Below are 16,960 nucleotides of genomic sequence, written 5' to 3'. Positions count from 1 at the left end.
GAACGCGCACTTCTGCCGTGACGTACACATTCCGCGACAGTCCATCCGAAGGCGTCATGGCGGCTCCTAACGAGAAGAAGCGTGGTCTTGAACATTTGGACGAATATGAGCCTAAACCAGCGAAACACCTCCGCAGCCTGCACGACCGTATGGCAGAGAGGAGACTGGTTGTTATTCTGGAGGGAGCCTCGTTAGAAACAGTGAAGGTAAAGCCTCAGGGTCGTGTGTGTGTGTTGTTGTTGTGACGCAGCCTCCTGACTGCTGCAAGTGGAAGTGACATCAGTAATTATACATTTAAACTGGGGCTAACTAATGAAATAAGTGCATGTTTTGTATTTTACAGGTCGGAAAAACCTTTGAGCTGTTAAACTGTGACCAACACAAAAATATTATTGTCAAAAGTGGAAGAAATCCAGGACATATAAGACCAGACATCACACACCAGGTAAGCACTCATGTAGTGTGTACAACTGTGTTCTTCACTTGTGTCTGTCATGACTGATAGATTCAGAGAAGTGCCATTTCGTTTTAGTTCATATTATTTGCATCACTGAAAAAGAGTTTTAGAGGTCAGAAATGGGGCTTGTCAGAATCAGCTCTAGTAAGTGTGTACACATTCAGGACAAGGAGCTGGACTGTGATTTTCGATACTCTCAATGTACATGCAGAGAAATGGATTTAACACTTAAAAACAAGGGCAACAAAGGTAAACAAGGTAAACATTATTATCTGACTACTATGTATATGTACACTGGTAAGCCAGAACATTAACACTGGTGGCTGGTGAAGTGAAAAACAAATTATCTTGTTACAATGCAGTGTTCTGCTGTGAAACCTTGAACCTTGCCACCTGCTGCACTCCACCATCACAGACCAAGTGCCTCCCTCGTGGCTACAGCAATCTCTTATGGCAGTGCCCCTCCAGCGGAAAAATACACCATGCAGTCACCATAGAAACTGTTCAGGAATGGCCCAAAGAACATGACAAAGGGCTCAAGGCACGACTTGGCCTCCAAATTCCCCAAATCCCAGTCTGATCGAGCATCTGTCTGTATCGATCACATTGGGATCTAAGGAATTGGGAAGCGAGGTTGAAGCCTCGAGCTCTTTGTCACATTTGTGGAACCACTGCAATGAGTGGGGGTACTTGGTCTGCAATCATGTTTGGGTGAGTGGAGCGCATCAAGTGGCATCCACAGGAATGTCAGGACCTAAGGTTTCCCAGCAGAATATTGTATTGTGACCAAAGGATCAATGTTATTCTATTCACCCGCCAGTGGTTTTCATGTTTTGGCTGATTGGAGTATGTATGTAATTGTCTACAATGATATTTGTAGACAGTGAGTCAGTGGTGCAATCCATATCAGCTCTTTAAAGCAGTACTGATATGAATTACATTTTAATGCCAGTATTTGTGTATTCATAGAACTGTTTTTTTTTTTGGTTTTGTTTTGTTTTTTCCCCCACAGAATAAAAACTCAAATAAACAAAAAAATAGTAGCGGTGAATCAGTGTTGCATTTTACAAATACTTAACGCATCAAGCATGTCTGAAAATAGGCTTCAAAAACCATATTGGTCCATCTCCTGTGACTGTGTTCATATGTAAAAAATTAAACATCTCATTTCCTTGTGCCAGTGTCTACTCATGCTGATGGACAGTCCACTGAACAGGGCAGGCCTGCTGCAGGTTTACATCCACACAGAGAAAAACGCCTTAATAGAGATCAACCCACAGACCCGCATCCCAAGAACCTTCACTCGTTTCTGTGGCCTCATGGGTAAATTATGTGTTAAATTGCTTTCTGTGTATAAACTGCATATATGTTGAGTTTTTCTATGCTGTGGTTTCATGTTGTAAACTCCTCTTCAGTTGATATCCTAATTATTTCTTCCTCTCCTCTACTTTAGTTCAGCTGCTGCACAAGCTGAGTGTCAGGGCCGCTGATGGTCCTCAGAAGCTTCTGAGGATGATTAAAAACCCCGTGTCTGACCACCTGCCTCCCGGCTGCCCCCGCATTTCCACCTCCTTCTCTGCTGGGGAGGCCGTTTGTCCCCGGACTTTGGTGCCAGAGGGACCGGCTGCGGTGGTGATTGGAGCTTTTGCACACGGAGCGGTGAGAAAAGGCTTTAGATGGCAGCTGATTCACTGCTTTAAGCATCAAATATCTGTGTTACTGATCTCTTTGTCTTTATTAGGTGAATGTGGACTACACAGAGAAGACGGTCTCCATCAGTAACTACCCCCTCTCTGGGGCACTGACCTGTGCCAAGATATGCTCTGCCTTCGAGGAAGTCTGGGGTGTCCTGTGACAGACAGTCAATAAACTATTGGTGTTGACCTGACAGAGACAGCAGAGTACATTGACTTTTTTTAATGGACTAGGAATGGATATGATGTCCATTTCACCAGTGCTGCTGCGTGAACTACAGACGTGTCCTGTTATGCACTGTATGTGTATACCTATATGATGGTGTTTGGAAACCATGTGGAATATAAAAAGATTTCTATTTCCTTTTCATGTAGAAGCATGTTTTTATATTTTATGAATTGTACCAATTACTGGGTTTTGGATTATCAATCAATACAGTTACATTAAAACATCTGAAAAAGTGAAGAGTGGTTTTCTTTCATATAGACTTAGAAGAGTGAAATACACAGTGGAGACTAAATACTATGAGATGAGCCTACTTTTTTGCAAGGCACATTATTTCCCTGGGAACATGGATCCAAAGTGTAAAATGAAAATAAGCCATCAGAAAACCCATTTTCAACTCAGCTGATGCATCAAAAGAGAATATACAATATCCAGTTGCTGCAAAGGTTCGAGTTTATTAAGCTCACCATGTACTACTCTAAATGCTAATAGTAGTAAGCTCTTCTCCTGGCAACCTGACGCCAGCTCTGTCTGGGTGGCTGTGTTTTCTGGGAAGATTTATATGGATGTTGGGTTTGCTTTGGTCGACGTCTCCAGGCCCTTTGAGCCTTCCTTGGTGCCTTGCGAACCTGTGCTGCTTGGTTCGTTGCAGATCTGCGTTTATTCCCTGCTGGCTTCGGCGATTTTCCTTTTGCTTTAGGTGTCTTCTTTCTTGGTTTGCAGGATTTGGCTGCTGGTTTACGGGTCTTGCCGTCTGATTTGTGCGATGTGGCTGCTGGTTTGAGAGTCTCTCCTGTTTGTTTGTGTGATTTGGTTGTTTGGCTGATCTTGCCTTTTGGTTGGGTACTCTTTCTGGCTGGTCTCTGTGACTTTTCTGCTCCTTTGGGAGATCTGCTGGTGTTTTTTCTCTGCTCAGGATCTCCTTTTGGTTTTGGAGATTTCACAGTGCTTGTCCTCACTTGCTTTGTTTCAGGCTGTTTCTGATTTTTCTTTAAAAACAAAACAAAACAGTGAATTCCAGGAAATACTGAATTATTGTTGACAAGACAAACCTGTCGTATAGCATCACACAGGAAAGAAAACTGCTGCATTAAATGGATTGAAACTTTCAAGTATGTTCCACTTCTGGGCACATCCCAATAAAATATGCGTACAACATGTACAGAGCACTGAAGCAGCAATTTTCTGTTTGTCGTTCAGCCCAATTTAGGAGCAAACTTGTTATCAAATCATATGGGCAAAAGTTCTTTTACCTTATTGTTGAGTCTGAATGTGACACTCCTCGTAGTCCGTATAAGTGTGTCATTGTTAACCAGCCTTTGAGTCACCGCGTTCACTCGCCTGTTGTTCTTGGTAACATCATAGCCTCCAGCGGCCAGAGCCTGCTTAAGCTCCGCCATGGAGATGCCACCTCGGTGTCTGCACTGGGAAACCACATTGAGGATGAGGTGGCGCACATCAACCGGGGTCGGCTTTGCACTGTTTGTCTTGGGTGCATTGTCGATCTTAGTTTGAATCTGATACTTGAAAAGGCGAAAAGGAGTCTCTGAAAGATCAATAAAGACAAAAGAAGGTTGTGTGACATGGTACAAAAAAAAAGGAGATGTAAGAATCAATGTCACAACACTGGAATTTCTAACCTTGACATAAGATTTTGAAAAATACTGATATTCAATATAATGTTTGACACCATGTGGGGAGATTGACATTGATGGCATAAAAATTTGAATTTTTTTCAAAAGATATATAAAGGAAGACTATAACATGGCAATGACAACTTTTCTTAGAGAACAGCAAATTGTCATGAGTAAACATTAACAATATAAGAGCACCTTTCTCCCCTCCTCTAACAGCACAAGGTCTCAGGACAACCCTCACACAATCCAGCCAAACCAAGTTATAGCTAAAGAAAAAGAAAACTACATCAACTATTGGACATCTACCACAAAAAAACAAAACAAACCCAAATGCGATTTGGTCCTAAACAGACAGTACACAATTGCAAGCTACTGACCGTTGTGACAGATCAGGAACAGAACGATACTGTCTATGTACAGACTCAATGATCACAGCCTGGCCACAGAGTCTGACAGACACAGGCAGACCTGGTTGCCCAGAGAAGACAGGCTGTGTCAGCTCTGTCCTCAGAGACAGGACAACATATCCTGCTACAATGTAGCACATATGAAGACATCAGGACAAAGTTCTTTACAAAAATTAAGTGTAAGCTCCAAGATTTTGATACACTTTCTGATCAGACTAAAATGCAACATCTGCTCGGAAAAAAATGTCAGCGCCACAGATGCAGCAAGATATGTCAGTGCATGTCAGCCTAGGAGACAACCAGCACAACAACATATAGATCATCTCATCACAGATCACGCTCTGCCTTTTATTGAGTACTCCTTCACTTACTACATTTTTCCCCTTTAAAATGTATGCCTATGCATTTGTTGCAAGTGTTTTTGAATTTCCACTGTCTTAAATTATAAATTTATTGAATTCAACTGAATTGAAAGAGCAACTAGTATTGTATTTTGTGCCAAGGACCCAATAAACTTAGTTTTACTTTATACAAATTCAAGTATAGTAAATTTTATTAAAACCTGATTATCAGGGGCGTCGGTAGCATAGTGGATAGTGCCGGTGCCCCATGTACAGAGGCGATGCCTTGCTGCAGCGGTTGCAGGTTCAACTCCAGCTTGCAGCCCTTTGCTGCATGTCAACCCCCACTCTCTCTCTCTGTCACCCCATTTCAATCTGTCCTGTCCATTAAAGGCAAAATGCCCCAAAAAATATTCTTAAAAAAAAACCCTGATTATCACTAAGGGCTTACACTGAGTACACCAAGGGCATGTCCTCTGTATTTAATTTGTAAAGTTCTACAATAATAATATTAAATAAAAACATGCACAGACAGTGGATATTTCATATATTTTCCTAATTTTCTTTGATTTAAAAAATGTGTAAATATTTCACTGTCAAAATTTCCCAATAACAGCTCATCTGCCATGTAAGGTCCAGAAACTCGAGGTCCCCTTTTGTTTTCTTCACAAGCTAACATTTGGTTAAATGTTGACTGAAGCGAGTTAAAAAATGTGATAAAAAAAAAAAAAAGACTAGATAAGATTAATAAATAAATAAATAAATAAACTTGTAACTTGAAGTATCCTTAAGTTTAGCCGGCTGTAAATACTGCTTTAAGTGGCTAGGTAAAGTTAGCTACCTGCTAACTAGCTACTAGCTAACTAGCTGCTAGCTAAAATGGCCGTAACCGTTACTTACTTGGCAAAGAGGCTTTCCCCCTCCCGGTGGACTCCACCTCGTCCTGGATGGCCCGTTTCAACAGCCGGCCCAAACGCTTTACTCCAGCTTTTCCGAGGCCTAACCCGGTCAGAGTTTTGTAAGGTCTCCTTGTTAGCTTGGTCACCTTTGACGGTGTATTTTCTCTTGCTTTAACGTTACTGTGTCTATTAGCATTTTCGGTGGCGCCCTTGGGTGAGGCTGTTTTGACGGTGTCTTTCCTCCGCATTTTCGCTGTTAGCCTATTTTATGTTTCAGAAGGAAATCTAAAAACTGCCCAGCTGATTGTTGGAGTCTGACAGACACATATGGCCTGATTATCAAACAGTAAGTGTGTGATTTCTTTGAAAATATAACAACTCTTTAGTTGCTGTTGGAGGTGATTGTTTACATCACCTAGGAGACAGACCTCAATTAAAATTAATGGGTGTTTTTTTTTTTACCATGGTAGTGGACAAAGTGATAATGTGGATCAGTGAAATGAAACGTTTTCAAATGTTTATTTCAGTTACAAGCATATGTAACAGCTTGTGCAATCTATGGAAATCCAAACATCTCTTAACAGCTACTTATACAAAAAATGTCAGTGTTTTTATCTGTACTTACTGTCAGTACTCTTACCATAAACATCTGGTATAATAAACTATCCCTGTAACAACAGTTTGTAAACATTCACAGTGTGCTCAATTTCTACAGCACTAAGTGGATAGTTTGGCCAGACAATCCATAACAATTAACAACTCTAAAAAACAAAGCCTGCTGGTCTCCAGAGGAGTGTACTCAGCAGGTCTGTAATGAATGCTGCTGTGTTTTGTTGAGGCACTGCAGGCTTGTAGGACACAGGTCAGATTTGGCACAAATCACTGTGATCAAGAAGGAGGGCTCCAAGGGCATGAATTCACGGTATGGGTCTGAGTCACAGTTAACCTGGAAAAGGATTATAGTAAAACACATTAGAGCAATAGCAGAGAGGAAAGGAGATGACAGCGGTAACCTGATAATAAAAGCACACTACCTGAGAAAAAGATGAGAGAAACAGACGAGTGTGTGATAGTCCTGAGATGGAGGTGTCACTCGGATGGTTCTTTAGACTCTGACGATATGCCTGAGGATAAAAATGTGGATGTATGAGCTCAGTGTTGCACACACAGATGACTGAAGCCAGAAGATGGCTGCTCACCTGCAATGCTATCTGCAGTGCAGAGTACTGCACCCACACCTCCTGCTGCTGTGCCACTGAGAGAGAAAACACTCCACCTCGGCCTGCTTTTTCTGTCACAGTGAGGTAGTGAGCCCACACACATTCCCCCACAGCATGCACCGTCTCACTTTGAGAGTAAACTGAAGCACAACACAGAGATTGTTATGAGGCTTGTTAAATCATCTGACAGTAGAGTGTAAAGAAGATAGTTTTAACATCTGAAAAACAGTTTATTAAAGGGACAGTTCACCCCAAAATCAAATATACATATTTTTTCTCTTAACATGAGTGCTGTTTCTCTGTCTAGATTGTTTTGGTGTCAGTTGCCGTGTGTTGGCGATATTGGCTGTAGAGATGCCTGCCTTCTCTCGGATATAATTGAACTAAATGGCACTCGGCTTAAAAATACATTTAAAAAACTCAACAGCAATGTCTCTTTCCAGAAATCATTACCCAGTTACTCAAGGTAATCCACAGACCTTGTTTGTGATCAGCTTCATAGAGGAACTTTTTTCTCTCTATGAAGACGGAGCAAAATCATGCTTGCTGGAGGGGGAAACTGTTGGCGCCGCAATATACAACCAAGGATTGAAAGCTAACAAAATAGCGGTAGCTAGCTAAAAACATTTGATATCAGCATGTTGTCAGTTTGGGTCTGTGTCATTGTTCGACAGCCCATTGGTTCCACATCCCATTAGTCCGACTGTCCGCGGTGCTGAACGGCTCGCGGCGGGCGTATGGTGCGCCGCGACCGGCTTGAGGCGGAGCAGGCTCACGGCTTATGTGCTTGTCACTTTCTTTTTCATTTTAACCCACACCATGATCTTTTCCTGACCCTAACCAAGTGGTTTTTGTGCCTAAACCTAACCAGACCTTAACCACAGGGCATCATGATGATTTCGGAACGGACTTAGGAACAATGAGTTTAATGTGGTCGGAACAATGGGATGTCGAACCAATGGGCTGTCGAACCAATGGGCAGTTCCCGTCAGTTCATCGCCGTGTTCCTTCTCCTTACCTTACTAATCTTGGTGAGATGATCCCACTGAATAGCCAGAAATGACATACTTTGATATTTACAACTATTTGACCGAATCACTAGGTGAGATCATCATTTAAGCCCATCAAAGATCAAAAGCAGGCCTTACATAGCTTAGTTAGCTTCACCCTCTACAGTTTGTCTGACCAAATAGCAAAGTGCTCGCTGCATGTATTCGTAGAGTGAGGTTTTTCCATATTTTCCTGCTGATGTCTCACGTCTTATTGCTTAAATGCTCAGTTTTTTCTGGTTCAGCAGCTTGTAATAAATGAGTTATGGATTCTTTACCATGTTGGTTGGGGTGGGACTCAAATACACTCAGTCTTCATTGAACTACATCGGCCAACCACATCACCACGCAGAAAGAAGAGTGCATTTACCGCTAGCTCACCTAGCACCACTGAGGTAGGTAACGTTTCCACTCAGGCAAGGAGGACGCCATTAACCTTTACATCTTGCGCTGTCAAGAGCACAAGCCTGTTATCCATGAGTAGATGCACGCTTCCTTCTGCGCAGTGACACTGTTGGTGTAGTATGATAGAGAGAAAATAGTTCCTAGTAACTTCCTACATGAAACTGCTCACAACAAGGTCTGCGGATTATCTTGAGTGACCAGGTCATGATTAATGGAAAAAGACACTGCTGTTGAGTTTTTCAAATGTTTGTGGGTTAATCTAGACTGATAAATAGCACTACAGGTAATTGAAAAAAATACTTTTGTTTTTGGGGTGAATTGTCCTGTTAAGGGGATCAACTGTGTACATAACCCAAACAGAACAAATGTGAGCTTCTCTTACTGTCAGGCAGAAGCAGGTGGAGGACATCTTTGGCTATAAGGAAACCTATTACACCATAATTCATTGCCCTGTTAAGAAATAAAACAAAGAGTGTACTGTAATGTTCAATAATAAGTATCATATGAACACACTTTAATAGTTAAAATCACAACACATTACCTTGGATAGGTGGGATGGAAGAGAGGAGGGACGAACATTCCCATGGGAAATAGGAGCTCATTACCGAGGAGGAACGGTGTGGCAGCCAGACTAAAAGAAAAGATTAAAAACATGTTCAAAACATTCATATCGACTCTCAACTTCAAGAATAGAGGCAGACACTTACATATCAGCTGCCTCAGTCTGCTCAGTCAAGAGTTTACTGCGTCTTTTTTGCCACAAGGACAGGAGCTGTAAGTAGTCGTAGAAGAAGCTCTGTGTGCCGACAGTAACCTGGAATCAAAACAAAAGTCGTGTTAAATGAGTTCAGATGGATTTAACTAAAGATAATCTCAGCTGGAAAGAGGTTAATAATCTGTTAGAGCCAGCAGAGGTCTGTAATATACCTTGGAAAAAAGCAGGTCAAGCTCAGCCTCACTAGAGATCTCTTTCATAGTCCAAAGTCTTGGAATTAAAGACTGAACCTGGAGGAAGACAGGCCTTTATAAATATCAAAACAACAAATGTAGTTTCAGGAAGTACAAAAACAATTCATGCTTCACTTGTTACCTTTTTCATAACAGTCTGGAGAAACGTCTGATTCGTCCACTTGAGTTCATGTAATTTGGACTTGAAGGAGGAAAAGATATTTTGAATAATCTCCTCTGCCTGTTGAACAATGAAAATCTTAAATACATATCAGCTTTAAAATTGGATCGCTGCTAAATTCATTACGTCCCAAAGCCCATAATGGCTACTTACCTCTCTGTGTGCTGTCCTTTCACTGAGAAGGTGTGTAAGGACTGAATCAAATCCTCTCTCGGTTTCTAACAAACACTGTTCCCAGCGAGGGGCTACCTGATGAAGAAACCCATAATGAAGATGTGATTAAACAAACAAACTCACAGGTATCATCTTTTTAAAAAGTACATTTGCTTTGTTTGACTCACTCCTTCAGTGTTGCCCAGAGCCACAGACAAATTCCTCTGTGTTTCAGAAAACCTGCGGTCGAGAGCAGGCATCAGGGTATGCAGCAGATTGAGGACCATGAAAGTATGAACGGGGCCGCTGAGTGGAGTCGAATGTGACAGCACAAGGTAAAAAAAAAAAAAGGAAAAATCTATCCATATTTGATTGTGGGATGTTTTGTGCCACTTACAATACCTGGTGCTCAGCTCGTGCCTGTTCAGCCATTTGCTAATGACGCGGGACATTTGCACAATGTAGGGTAAGTTATGCAGAAGTACGTGATCATCTTCAACAAGAGGCAGCGGATGGAAAACGGCCTGCAGACAGCCCAGCCAGTCAATGGCAGGGGCCTGGCTCTGTGGGTAAATACATGTGAAGAAAATCAATCAGTAACAGCCGATTCAGTGTGGCAGTATTTGAAACCGCCTACTACAAACTAACAACTGGCGTTAATCACTACGCACTGCTAGTATAGTAGGCAGTTTGAATACAACCTATGTGTGTATAGTGACCCGTCATCCTGCTCTCCTTGTACCTGTAGCTCTCTGATTGTCATGCGCTGATAGAGCTGCCCCTTTGACAGGCGATACTGCAGAGGTGTTGCAGCCACAGCGAGCTCAGAGGACAGAGAGATGAACGTGCCCACGTGGATCATGCTCCTGCTGGCCGGGGAACCCAATAGTGCCAGGTACTCCTCACACGATGCCAAGAAGGGACGTAGCGTCTGGATGAAAAGAGACGGGAGAATAATAAAGGAATGCATTACTGGGATGGATGAATAATGTTTACTCATAAAAAAAGACATCTCTTGAATCAATAGCGGTCTGGCTAAGTCATCAACCTGAGTTTTAGCTTGAGACTTCATTGTCTTGATGTTCCATTCAATCGGGATCAACAGATCTGGCTGATCAATCTGTTGACAGAGAGGAGACTTGAGTTAAAGCAATAAGACAAATCCTACGTTGCTATGGCAGTGCTCCCACCAGCATGTCAAATGATCCTAATGGAGACTGACCTGTATGTATCGTTTTGTTGTACTGCGGGTAATTTCATTTGGGTCTTTGCCCACATAGAGGTTGAAGAATGGAAAGGTGGCGTAATCTCTCATGAGCAGGCTCAGGGTAGAGTTGAATTCAGTCTGATTCCACTGGCCGGATACTGCCCAGCCTCCCAGCTGCACACAGACAGACAGAGAGAGAGATATTACACAATCATTATAGACAGCATGATTGAGCCATACCTCAAGCATGGCTAAAAATCTTGCTATGATAGTGGTAAGGTGCAGCTTTTCTTTGTGTCCTTTGTTGCCTGGGATGCCAAGTTTAACAGACGAATTCATGTCCCCTGACGTTTAAAGCAATATGTCACTGCTGGAAAGATGGTCTTTTCACAAAACTGGGTTGTCAATGTAGTAGAAAGATGCAAATTCCCTTGAAATTGGTGCTACAAGGGGAAGGAAAACCAACAATTACCAGAATGTACTATGGCGCATTGGACCAATAAATGTTTCCGCTGGTAGGTGACGTTTGTCCATTTTGACACAAGAAACAGTATTTCACTTGGCTGGTAACAAATGATCTCGAATTACAGTAAACCAGTGAGGTAAAATATGTTTCTGAAAATATTTGAGGCAAGAAATCGGCAATGCAGCAACACTTTTGATTCATATTTGATCAGCACTAATTAGTTTTACCATTTGATTTCAGTTTTTTCAGCCCTGTTTGTTAGTATGATACCACTTCCTGTTCACAAATTCTCATATGACAGCCAAACAGTGCACTAAAATGTGTTTCTGAAGACATTTGAGGCGAGAAATAGGCAATACAGTAATAGCACCTATAAATAATTGGTCAGTGCTGCCCAGTGGTGTAGTGGTAGTTGATGAGGTGGGTGTACTAGGTAGATAGGTAGGTTACCGATGAGGAAGTGGGCATACTCTCCTAATGGCTGTTTAGCTGATAGGTGTGTATACTGTCACTGGATAGAAAAAGAAGTGGGTATACTCCATATACCTGAGTATACCCTCCACTACACCACTGGTGCTGCCTAATTTTACAGTTTGAGAGAAAGAGGAGCGGGTCTCTCTTTCAATACGTGTCTATACTCTTTGTGTCCACGGTGGCAGACATATGAAAATGTTAAGTACAATCTGCAGTTCAAGCTAAAACCGCGGAGCATGTTATCCAGTGCTGGGAAATGGCGCTGGTAAAATGGAGGGATGTTTACCACAGTTCATTTACAGTATCCCTTTAAAGAGAGGTGATAAGGGAACATGGTATTTAACAACCTATATTTTGGGATTTATCAGCCAAAGGCCCACATTTTAAAGGCAAGTAATTATCTCACTTTCTGGATGAGTGTGAGGAAGGGCTCTGCTCCAGCAGTCTCTATGGATCTGGTGTCCAAACAGGAATGGTAAAATGCTCTGGCCTTCTGCACAGCTGTACTACCCGGTCTGTCATTTGATTCTTCAAAAAAGGAACAAGAAAAACACGATTCAGAGAATACATTGATATAATGATGCAGAAATATGTTAGAGGATATTTTGGTTGCAGAATACTACCCAAAATCTCCTTGAGATACTGCAGCAGCATGGTTTTTCTGTCCAGCATATTCTCCTCTCTCACTCCTCTGTCTTCTCTCTCTGTACTCTGTCTGACGCTGTCCGGCCACACAGCCTTTCCCTTCAGGTTCTGTGGATGTCCAGGGATGCCCTGACCTCTCTGCCTCCCCCCACTGTCCAGTGAAAGTCTGTCAGATCCACATGTGAACAAGAAGTAATCACAAGGCTGCGTGAAGGGATCAGCAGACATGGACAGACGGGCTGAGGCCCACTGACAGGCCGAGGAGAGACATGGAATCACTACAGGGAAGAGTACAACAAGAGTTGAGACAAAACATCAAATTCTGAATTCATGGTGTCACGTTGTTGTGTTTCTCTGGAGGCCTACCTTTGTCTGTGTGATTATTGCTTCGGTTTTGAAGATTACGATGCATATGGTAAATAAATCCCCAAACAGAACCACAAAATAAGAACCCATAAAAGAAGAGGAGCAGCCTTCGACAGTTTATCCACTCTGGCTCTGCTTGCCGCCGGTTTTCGGGGTTAGGCTCTGACAGCTGCAGCTCAGGCTGGAACTGGCTTTGTTGATGGGGATCTTGGGTGGGGAGTGGCAGCTGAAACAGAGGTGGAGGCCGCAGCCCCCTCTCAGGTTCTTGCTGTGATGATGGCTGGATTGATAACTGAGGCTGGAAGTGAGCAAGTGGAACGACAGTGTAACTGTACAGAACTAAAAACAATGTTTTGGGGATTTTTCCCCTGCTGATGTAGCCTATTTACTCAGCAGTGACTGATATACATACATACAGTAAAACTTCAATTAAAAGCCTAGTCCCAGTTAAACACCAAGCCCTTTGACTAGCTCGGTGTGGCTACACATTTTGACAAATAAAGGCCTGTCTCAATTAGACGCCTGATCTGGTTGCCAAGCAATTCATTTTTTTTATAGAAGTTCTTTGAATGTATAAAAGCGGGTTGTTGGCTATCTCAAATTATGTGTCTGTTCCTTGATTATCATCTAAGTTGAGCATAAAAATCAATCCAAGTTGTGAGTATTGTTTTATCAGGATAGAGTGTTGTGATGAGAGGAGATATTTACTTGATTTAAGTCTTACATGTAGCAAGTAAGGAAGCCGTTACTATACATTGGTTTAATGCAGATGCTCCGAAACAGAAACACTGGCTGGAAATTGTCGAAGGCATTCTCGTCATGGAAGAGTTTACAAGTGTTTTGAAAATGAAAGAGAATACAATTTTAAAAGAACTAAAAAAAAAATGGGAACATTTACATGGGACATGACGCCAGCTAAATAAATGCGTAATTAGAAGATAAATATTGAAACATTTACAAGCCAATTGCTGTTACTGTATATTTTTAGTTTGTATTCTATTCTATTATTGCTTGTGTTGATGTTGTGCTGTTCTATTTATAGCTTTGCAAAAAGCTGGGGCGTCAGTGGCTTAGTGGTAGAGCAGGCGCCCCATGTACAAGGCTGTTGCCGCAGCGGCCCGGGTTCAAGTCGAGCCTGTGGCCCTTTGCTGCATGTCTCTCCCTCTCTCTCTCTCTCTCTCTCTCTCTCTCTCCCCCTTTCATGCTTCACTGTCCTGTCAATTAAAGGCAAAAAGTGCGCTAAAAATATCTTTAAAAAAAGTTAGAAAAAACTTAGGTGAGAAAGAAAACGTGTTGAGGAAGACAAATTTTGTGTACATGAGTGTGGTCATCAGCTTGTCATGTCTCATGTCCTGTCTCAGATCTTTTACAGAACTTGGCCCGAAACACTCCACAAGACCTAACACTGATTTGTAGTATCCCAGAAGCCCCTGATCATCCATTGTTAATTTTTGATCACAGACTGAGTCATTTCCACTGTTCTGCACCACACCTAGAAGCCTCTCAGTATTTCCTCAAAAACAACCACACATTGGAGTTTCTGATCTCACCACCAAGTTTTAATCAGAGCAACTGTAACATTAGCTTAAATGGCATAAATAAATACTTAGATAACTCCAGTGACATGTACTTAACAGTTCAGTTAACTCATAGCTCATGTTAATATCACCAGCACTGACCCGCAGCTTGTCTATGTACAGTGTGTTTTCTGTCTGAAGTCTTCCAAAGTCACCAGAAAATGCTGATCAGAACAACATCATTTTATATTGTGGCAAAAATAATTTGAGCACATTGCAGACCACACCAAACCACACAATCTAAATAATATCGCCCAGGAACACACATGGCTCTGCTCCAGTTTCTAGCAACAACAACAACAAAAAACACTTTTCATTACCGTGTAAACACAGCTTCATAATAACATGGCCAACTTTTAGTGTTTTTTTAAAAGGTCTTACCTCAAGCTGTATGGGAGTTTCACTCATTCTTAGTAGATGGATGTGTTGCTCTGTGTTTCTCCTGCGTTTTTGCATCCTCTGTGTTGTACATGTGATGTTTCACAGGGGCTCCCTCCTCCTGCTGTCTCTCCGTCAGACAGCTGTCATCTCAGCTCTCTATCTCTCTTCGTCACTCACTTCTCTCCTCATATGACACTCTGATAAAAACAACTCTGCTGGCTAGGTCTCACTCTCCTCTCCAGAGCACACATAATTAGCCAAAGACTATGGTTCTGCTCTGGGAACTATGTCTGGATGTTTTGTTTTTGAACCATGGCAGAACTCAACATATGGACTCTAACTTGTGTTTTTCTTTCCTTCCTGTCTGCAGGGTTAAAGGCTTACAGAAGAGAAGGTCTCGGCTGGTAAGTGGAGGCCAACAAATTTTTGCTTATGAATTGTTACATGGCATTAAATGAGGGCAAGCACTTCCTGGAGAGTAAACACTCTCAGATGCACGCGCACGCATGTCCGCTGTCGTCATTATCAGTGCAACACATGGCTGTTAACAACTGATACAGCTGTTTGGCATCCTGGAGGTCATGTATCAGTGTAGCTCAGTGAAACACGTTTCATAGACGTCACATGGAGGCCGACCAGTGACTAACACTAATTGTTTGCAACTTTTTGGTGACTATTCAGTGCATACACTATTTCATATATCGTCCAGAACTCAAACATTATAGTGTGAATACTGCTAAAGTGGGACACTTTCAGATAATTTACCTTCTGTGTCAGTTTTAATTATGATCTAACTGTCGCAGCCCCTCTCATGACACTATTTTAAATAGCTTTAGAGCTCTAGAATACTACACAGAAGAAAAAAAGAGAGAAACACGTAACACAGGATGGATGACTCTTACTCAAACACACCACATTTTCCAGGAGTTATTGTCTGGGACACCTTTACTGGCAAACTGGGACATTTAAACCACATTCTGTTGTTATTTCAGTGTAGGTCTAATGGATTAAATGCACAGTTTTAATACAAACAACAGTATAAACATGTTTTTATTAAAGGAGGGGTTCAGGTACAGCAGATTCATTATCTTCCTTCTCCTTTCCTTGCCCACTTGCAGTATGTTTAAATTATTTTGTATAAATTTAATGTTAAAAAATAGGAACCTTCATGAATATCTCTTCTTATAACTAATTCACACAGGCTTAATTTCATTTATGCTCTCTGTATAGAAGGTTAGTCTATATGTCAGTACAGCCAGTGCAAATAAATGCTTCCCTGTCTTCAATGAGGCCATGATCCAATCTTCGGTCGTCTTGGTAACATTTTCACCACCGTATCTGGCTTCGCAAATACTGCAAATGTCCCAGCCATCAAAGCTTTCTTTAGGCAGTGTATTAAAATGTATATTACTGGTTAGGTATGAAGTACCTCCATCTCGACAGCTGACAGGAAGAGACTCAACAGACTGACAGAGAAGGCCAGCTGTGTCCTGGGGCGCTCTCTTGACCCGCTGGGGTCGTGGTGGGAGAAAGGAGAATGCTAGCCAAGCTATCATCCCTTATGGTCAACATGTCCCACCTCATGCAGGACACTTTGTCAGCACTGGGCAGCTCGTTCAGTGACTGACTGCTTCACCCGCTGTGCTGTCAGACTATACATCCAACACTGCTCCCAGTGGACCACACATACAAAAACTATGGACAATCAAACATCATTCATGTGAGGTATCTGTGTCTGTATATACCAACTGTGAAACATCTACACTTGATGTGTACAATAATGACCAGGCTCCGACTCCTATAAGAAACTTAGGACTGAATCATCCTCAATTTAATGATGAATGTTTCCCACAAAAATATTTTATTGAACTCCTTACTCAGTGTTCATGTCTAATTATAACAAAAGCCCAAATGCTAAAAATACTGTAGGCCTACAAGTTTCTTCTCATATGGTGTTTCTTTGGTGTTGGCCTAACTGTAGGTAGGGGAAGCACAGCACAATATAAGGTGTCTGTTAGTGATGAACCTACAGAGAATTATGACCTGAATCTGCAGCTCTCTTTATCTTTACAGAGCTTTACAGTGAGCTTCAGCTCATTGTTTAGCTGTCCAGCCCACAATTTTACTGTTTTGCTTTACTGTCTTCGCTCTAATGATGTGTTTTGCTCTAAAAACTCACAGTTCACTACCTGCTCAGCAGCAAACAGCAGAACAACACAGTTTGGGA

General features: G+C 42.0%; 3 protein-coding genes and 1 long non-coding RNA gene across 6 annotated transcripts; 2 read left to right on the top strand and 2 right to left on the bottom strand.

Moving 5' to 3' along the window:
• Positions 1–5: 5 nt before the first annotated feature.
• emg1 (EMG1 N1-specific pseudouridine methyltransferase) lies at positions 6–2,617 on the top strand. Its single transcript, XM_049583718.1, has 5 exons — positions 6–206; positions 344–445; positions 1,639–1,780; positions 1,911–2,116; positions 2,199–2,617. The coding sequence occupies exons 1-5, from the start codon at positions 57–59 to the stop codon at positions 2,310–2,312; spliced, it is 714 nt and encodes a 237-aa protein (XP_049439675.1). The 5' UTR covers positions 6–56; the 3' UTR covers positions 2,313–2,617.
• Positions 2,618–2,711: 94 nt separating this feature from the next.
• LOC125893147 (histone H1-like) lies at positions 2,712–6,064 on the bottom strand. Its single transcript, XM_049583694.1, has 3 exons — positions 5,663–6,064; positions 3,631–3,923; positions 2,712–3,366 (listed from the first exon to the last, which is right to left on the bottom strand). Exons 1-3 carry the CDS (start codon positions 5,907–5,909, stop codon positions 2,863–2,865), a joined length of 1,044 nt encoding a protein of 347 aa, XP_049439651.1. The 5' UTR covers positions 5,910–6,064; the 3' UTR covers positions 2,712–2,862.
• A 92-nt stretch (positions 6,065–6,156) lies between these two features.
• On the bottom strand, positions 6,157–15,130 carry kel (Kell metallo-endopeptidase (Kell blood group)). Of its 3 annotated transcripts, none has more exons than XM_049583592.1 (18): positions 14,734–15,130; positions 12,776–13,073; positions 12,388–12,687; positions 12,171–12,292; positions 10,840–10,998; positions 10,666–10,737; positions 10,360–10,548; positions 10,020–10,180; positions 9,806–9,923; positions 9,618–9,713; positions 9,426–9,524; positions 9,263–9,340; positions 9,043–9,149; positions 8,877–8,966; positions 8,718–8,785; positions 6,861–7,021; positions 6,696–6,785; positions 6,157–6,607 (listed from the first exon to the last, which is right to left on the bottom strand). In XM_049583592.1, exons 1-18 carry the CDS (start codon positions 14,806–14,808, stop codon positions 6,461–6,463), a joined length of 2,430 nt encoding a protein of 809 aa, XP_049439549.1. In that variant the 5' UTR covers positions 14,809–15,130; the 3' UTR covers positions 6,157–6,460. The 3 variants fall into 3 exon arrangements, with proteins under 3 accessions (XP_049439549.1, XP_049439550.1, XP_049439548.1); XM_049583593.1 differs by having other exon boundaries at positions 9,806–9,857; XM_049583591.1 differs by having other exon boundaries at positions 9,806–10,180.
• Positions 15,004–16,832, top strand: LOC125893181 (uncharacterized). The gene is made up of 2 exons (XR_007449840.1): positions 15,004–15,137; positions 16,152–16,832. It is a non-coding gene; the product is annotated as an uncharacterized LOC125893181 (long non-coding RNA).
• The last annotated feature ends 128 nt before the right edge of the window (positions 16,833–16,960 follow it).

Source organism: Epinephelus fuscoguttatus, linkage group LG8 (assembly GCF_011397635.1).
Source record: "Epinephelus fuscoguttatus linkage group LG8, E.fuscoguttatus.final_Chr_v1".
Classification (NCBI taxonomy): Eukaryota; Metazoa; Chordata; class Actinopteri; order Perciformes; family Serranidae; genus Epinephelus; species Epinephelus fuscoguttatus.
The sequence above is the reverse complement of the archived record's forward strand: the minus strand, read 5'-3'. Positions and strand labels throughout refer to the sequence as shown.

Coding starts and splice junctions, on each gene's coding strand:
- LOC125893147 (XM_049583694.1), bottom strand. CDS start 5,909: ATGCGGAGGAAAGACACCGTCAAAACAGCCTCACCCAAGGGCGCCACC. Junction 3,924..5,662: donor GGGGAAAGCCTCTTTGCCAA/GTAAGTAACGGT, acceptor TTGATCTTTCAG/AGACTCCTTTTCGCCTTTTC. Junction 3,367..3,630: donor CATTCAGACTCAACAATAAG/GTAAAAGAACTT, acceptor TTGTTTTTAAAG/AAAAATCAGAAACAGCCTGA.
- kel (XM_049583591.1), bottom strand. CDS start 14,808: ATGCAAAAACGCAGGAGAAACACAGAGCAACACATCCATCTACTAAGA. Junction 13,074..14,733: donor AAACTCCCATACAGCTTGAG/GTAAGACCTTTT, acceptor GCTCACTTCCAG/CCTCAGTTATCAATCCAGCC. Junction 9,150..9,262: donor TTGACCTGCTTTTTTCCAAG/GTATATTACAGA, acceptor TTTTGATTCCAG/GTTACTGTCGGCACACAGAG.
- emg1 (XM_049583718.1), top strand. CDS start 57: ATGGCGGCTCCTAACGAGAAGAAGCGTGGTCTTGAACATTTGGACGAA. Junction 207..343: donor CCTCGTTAGAAACAGTGAAG/GTAAAGCCTCAG, acceptor TGTATTTTACAG/GTCGGAAAAACCTTTGAGCT. Junction 2,117..2,198: donor GAGCTTTTGCACACGGAGCG/GTGAGAAAAGGC, acceptor TGTCTTTATTAG/GTGAATGTGGACTACACAGA.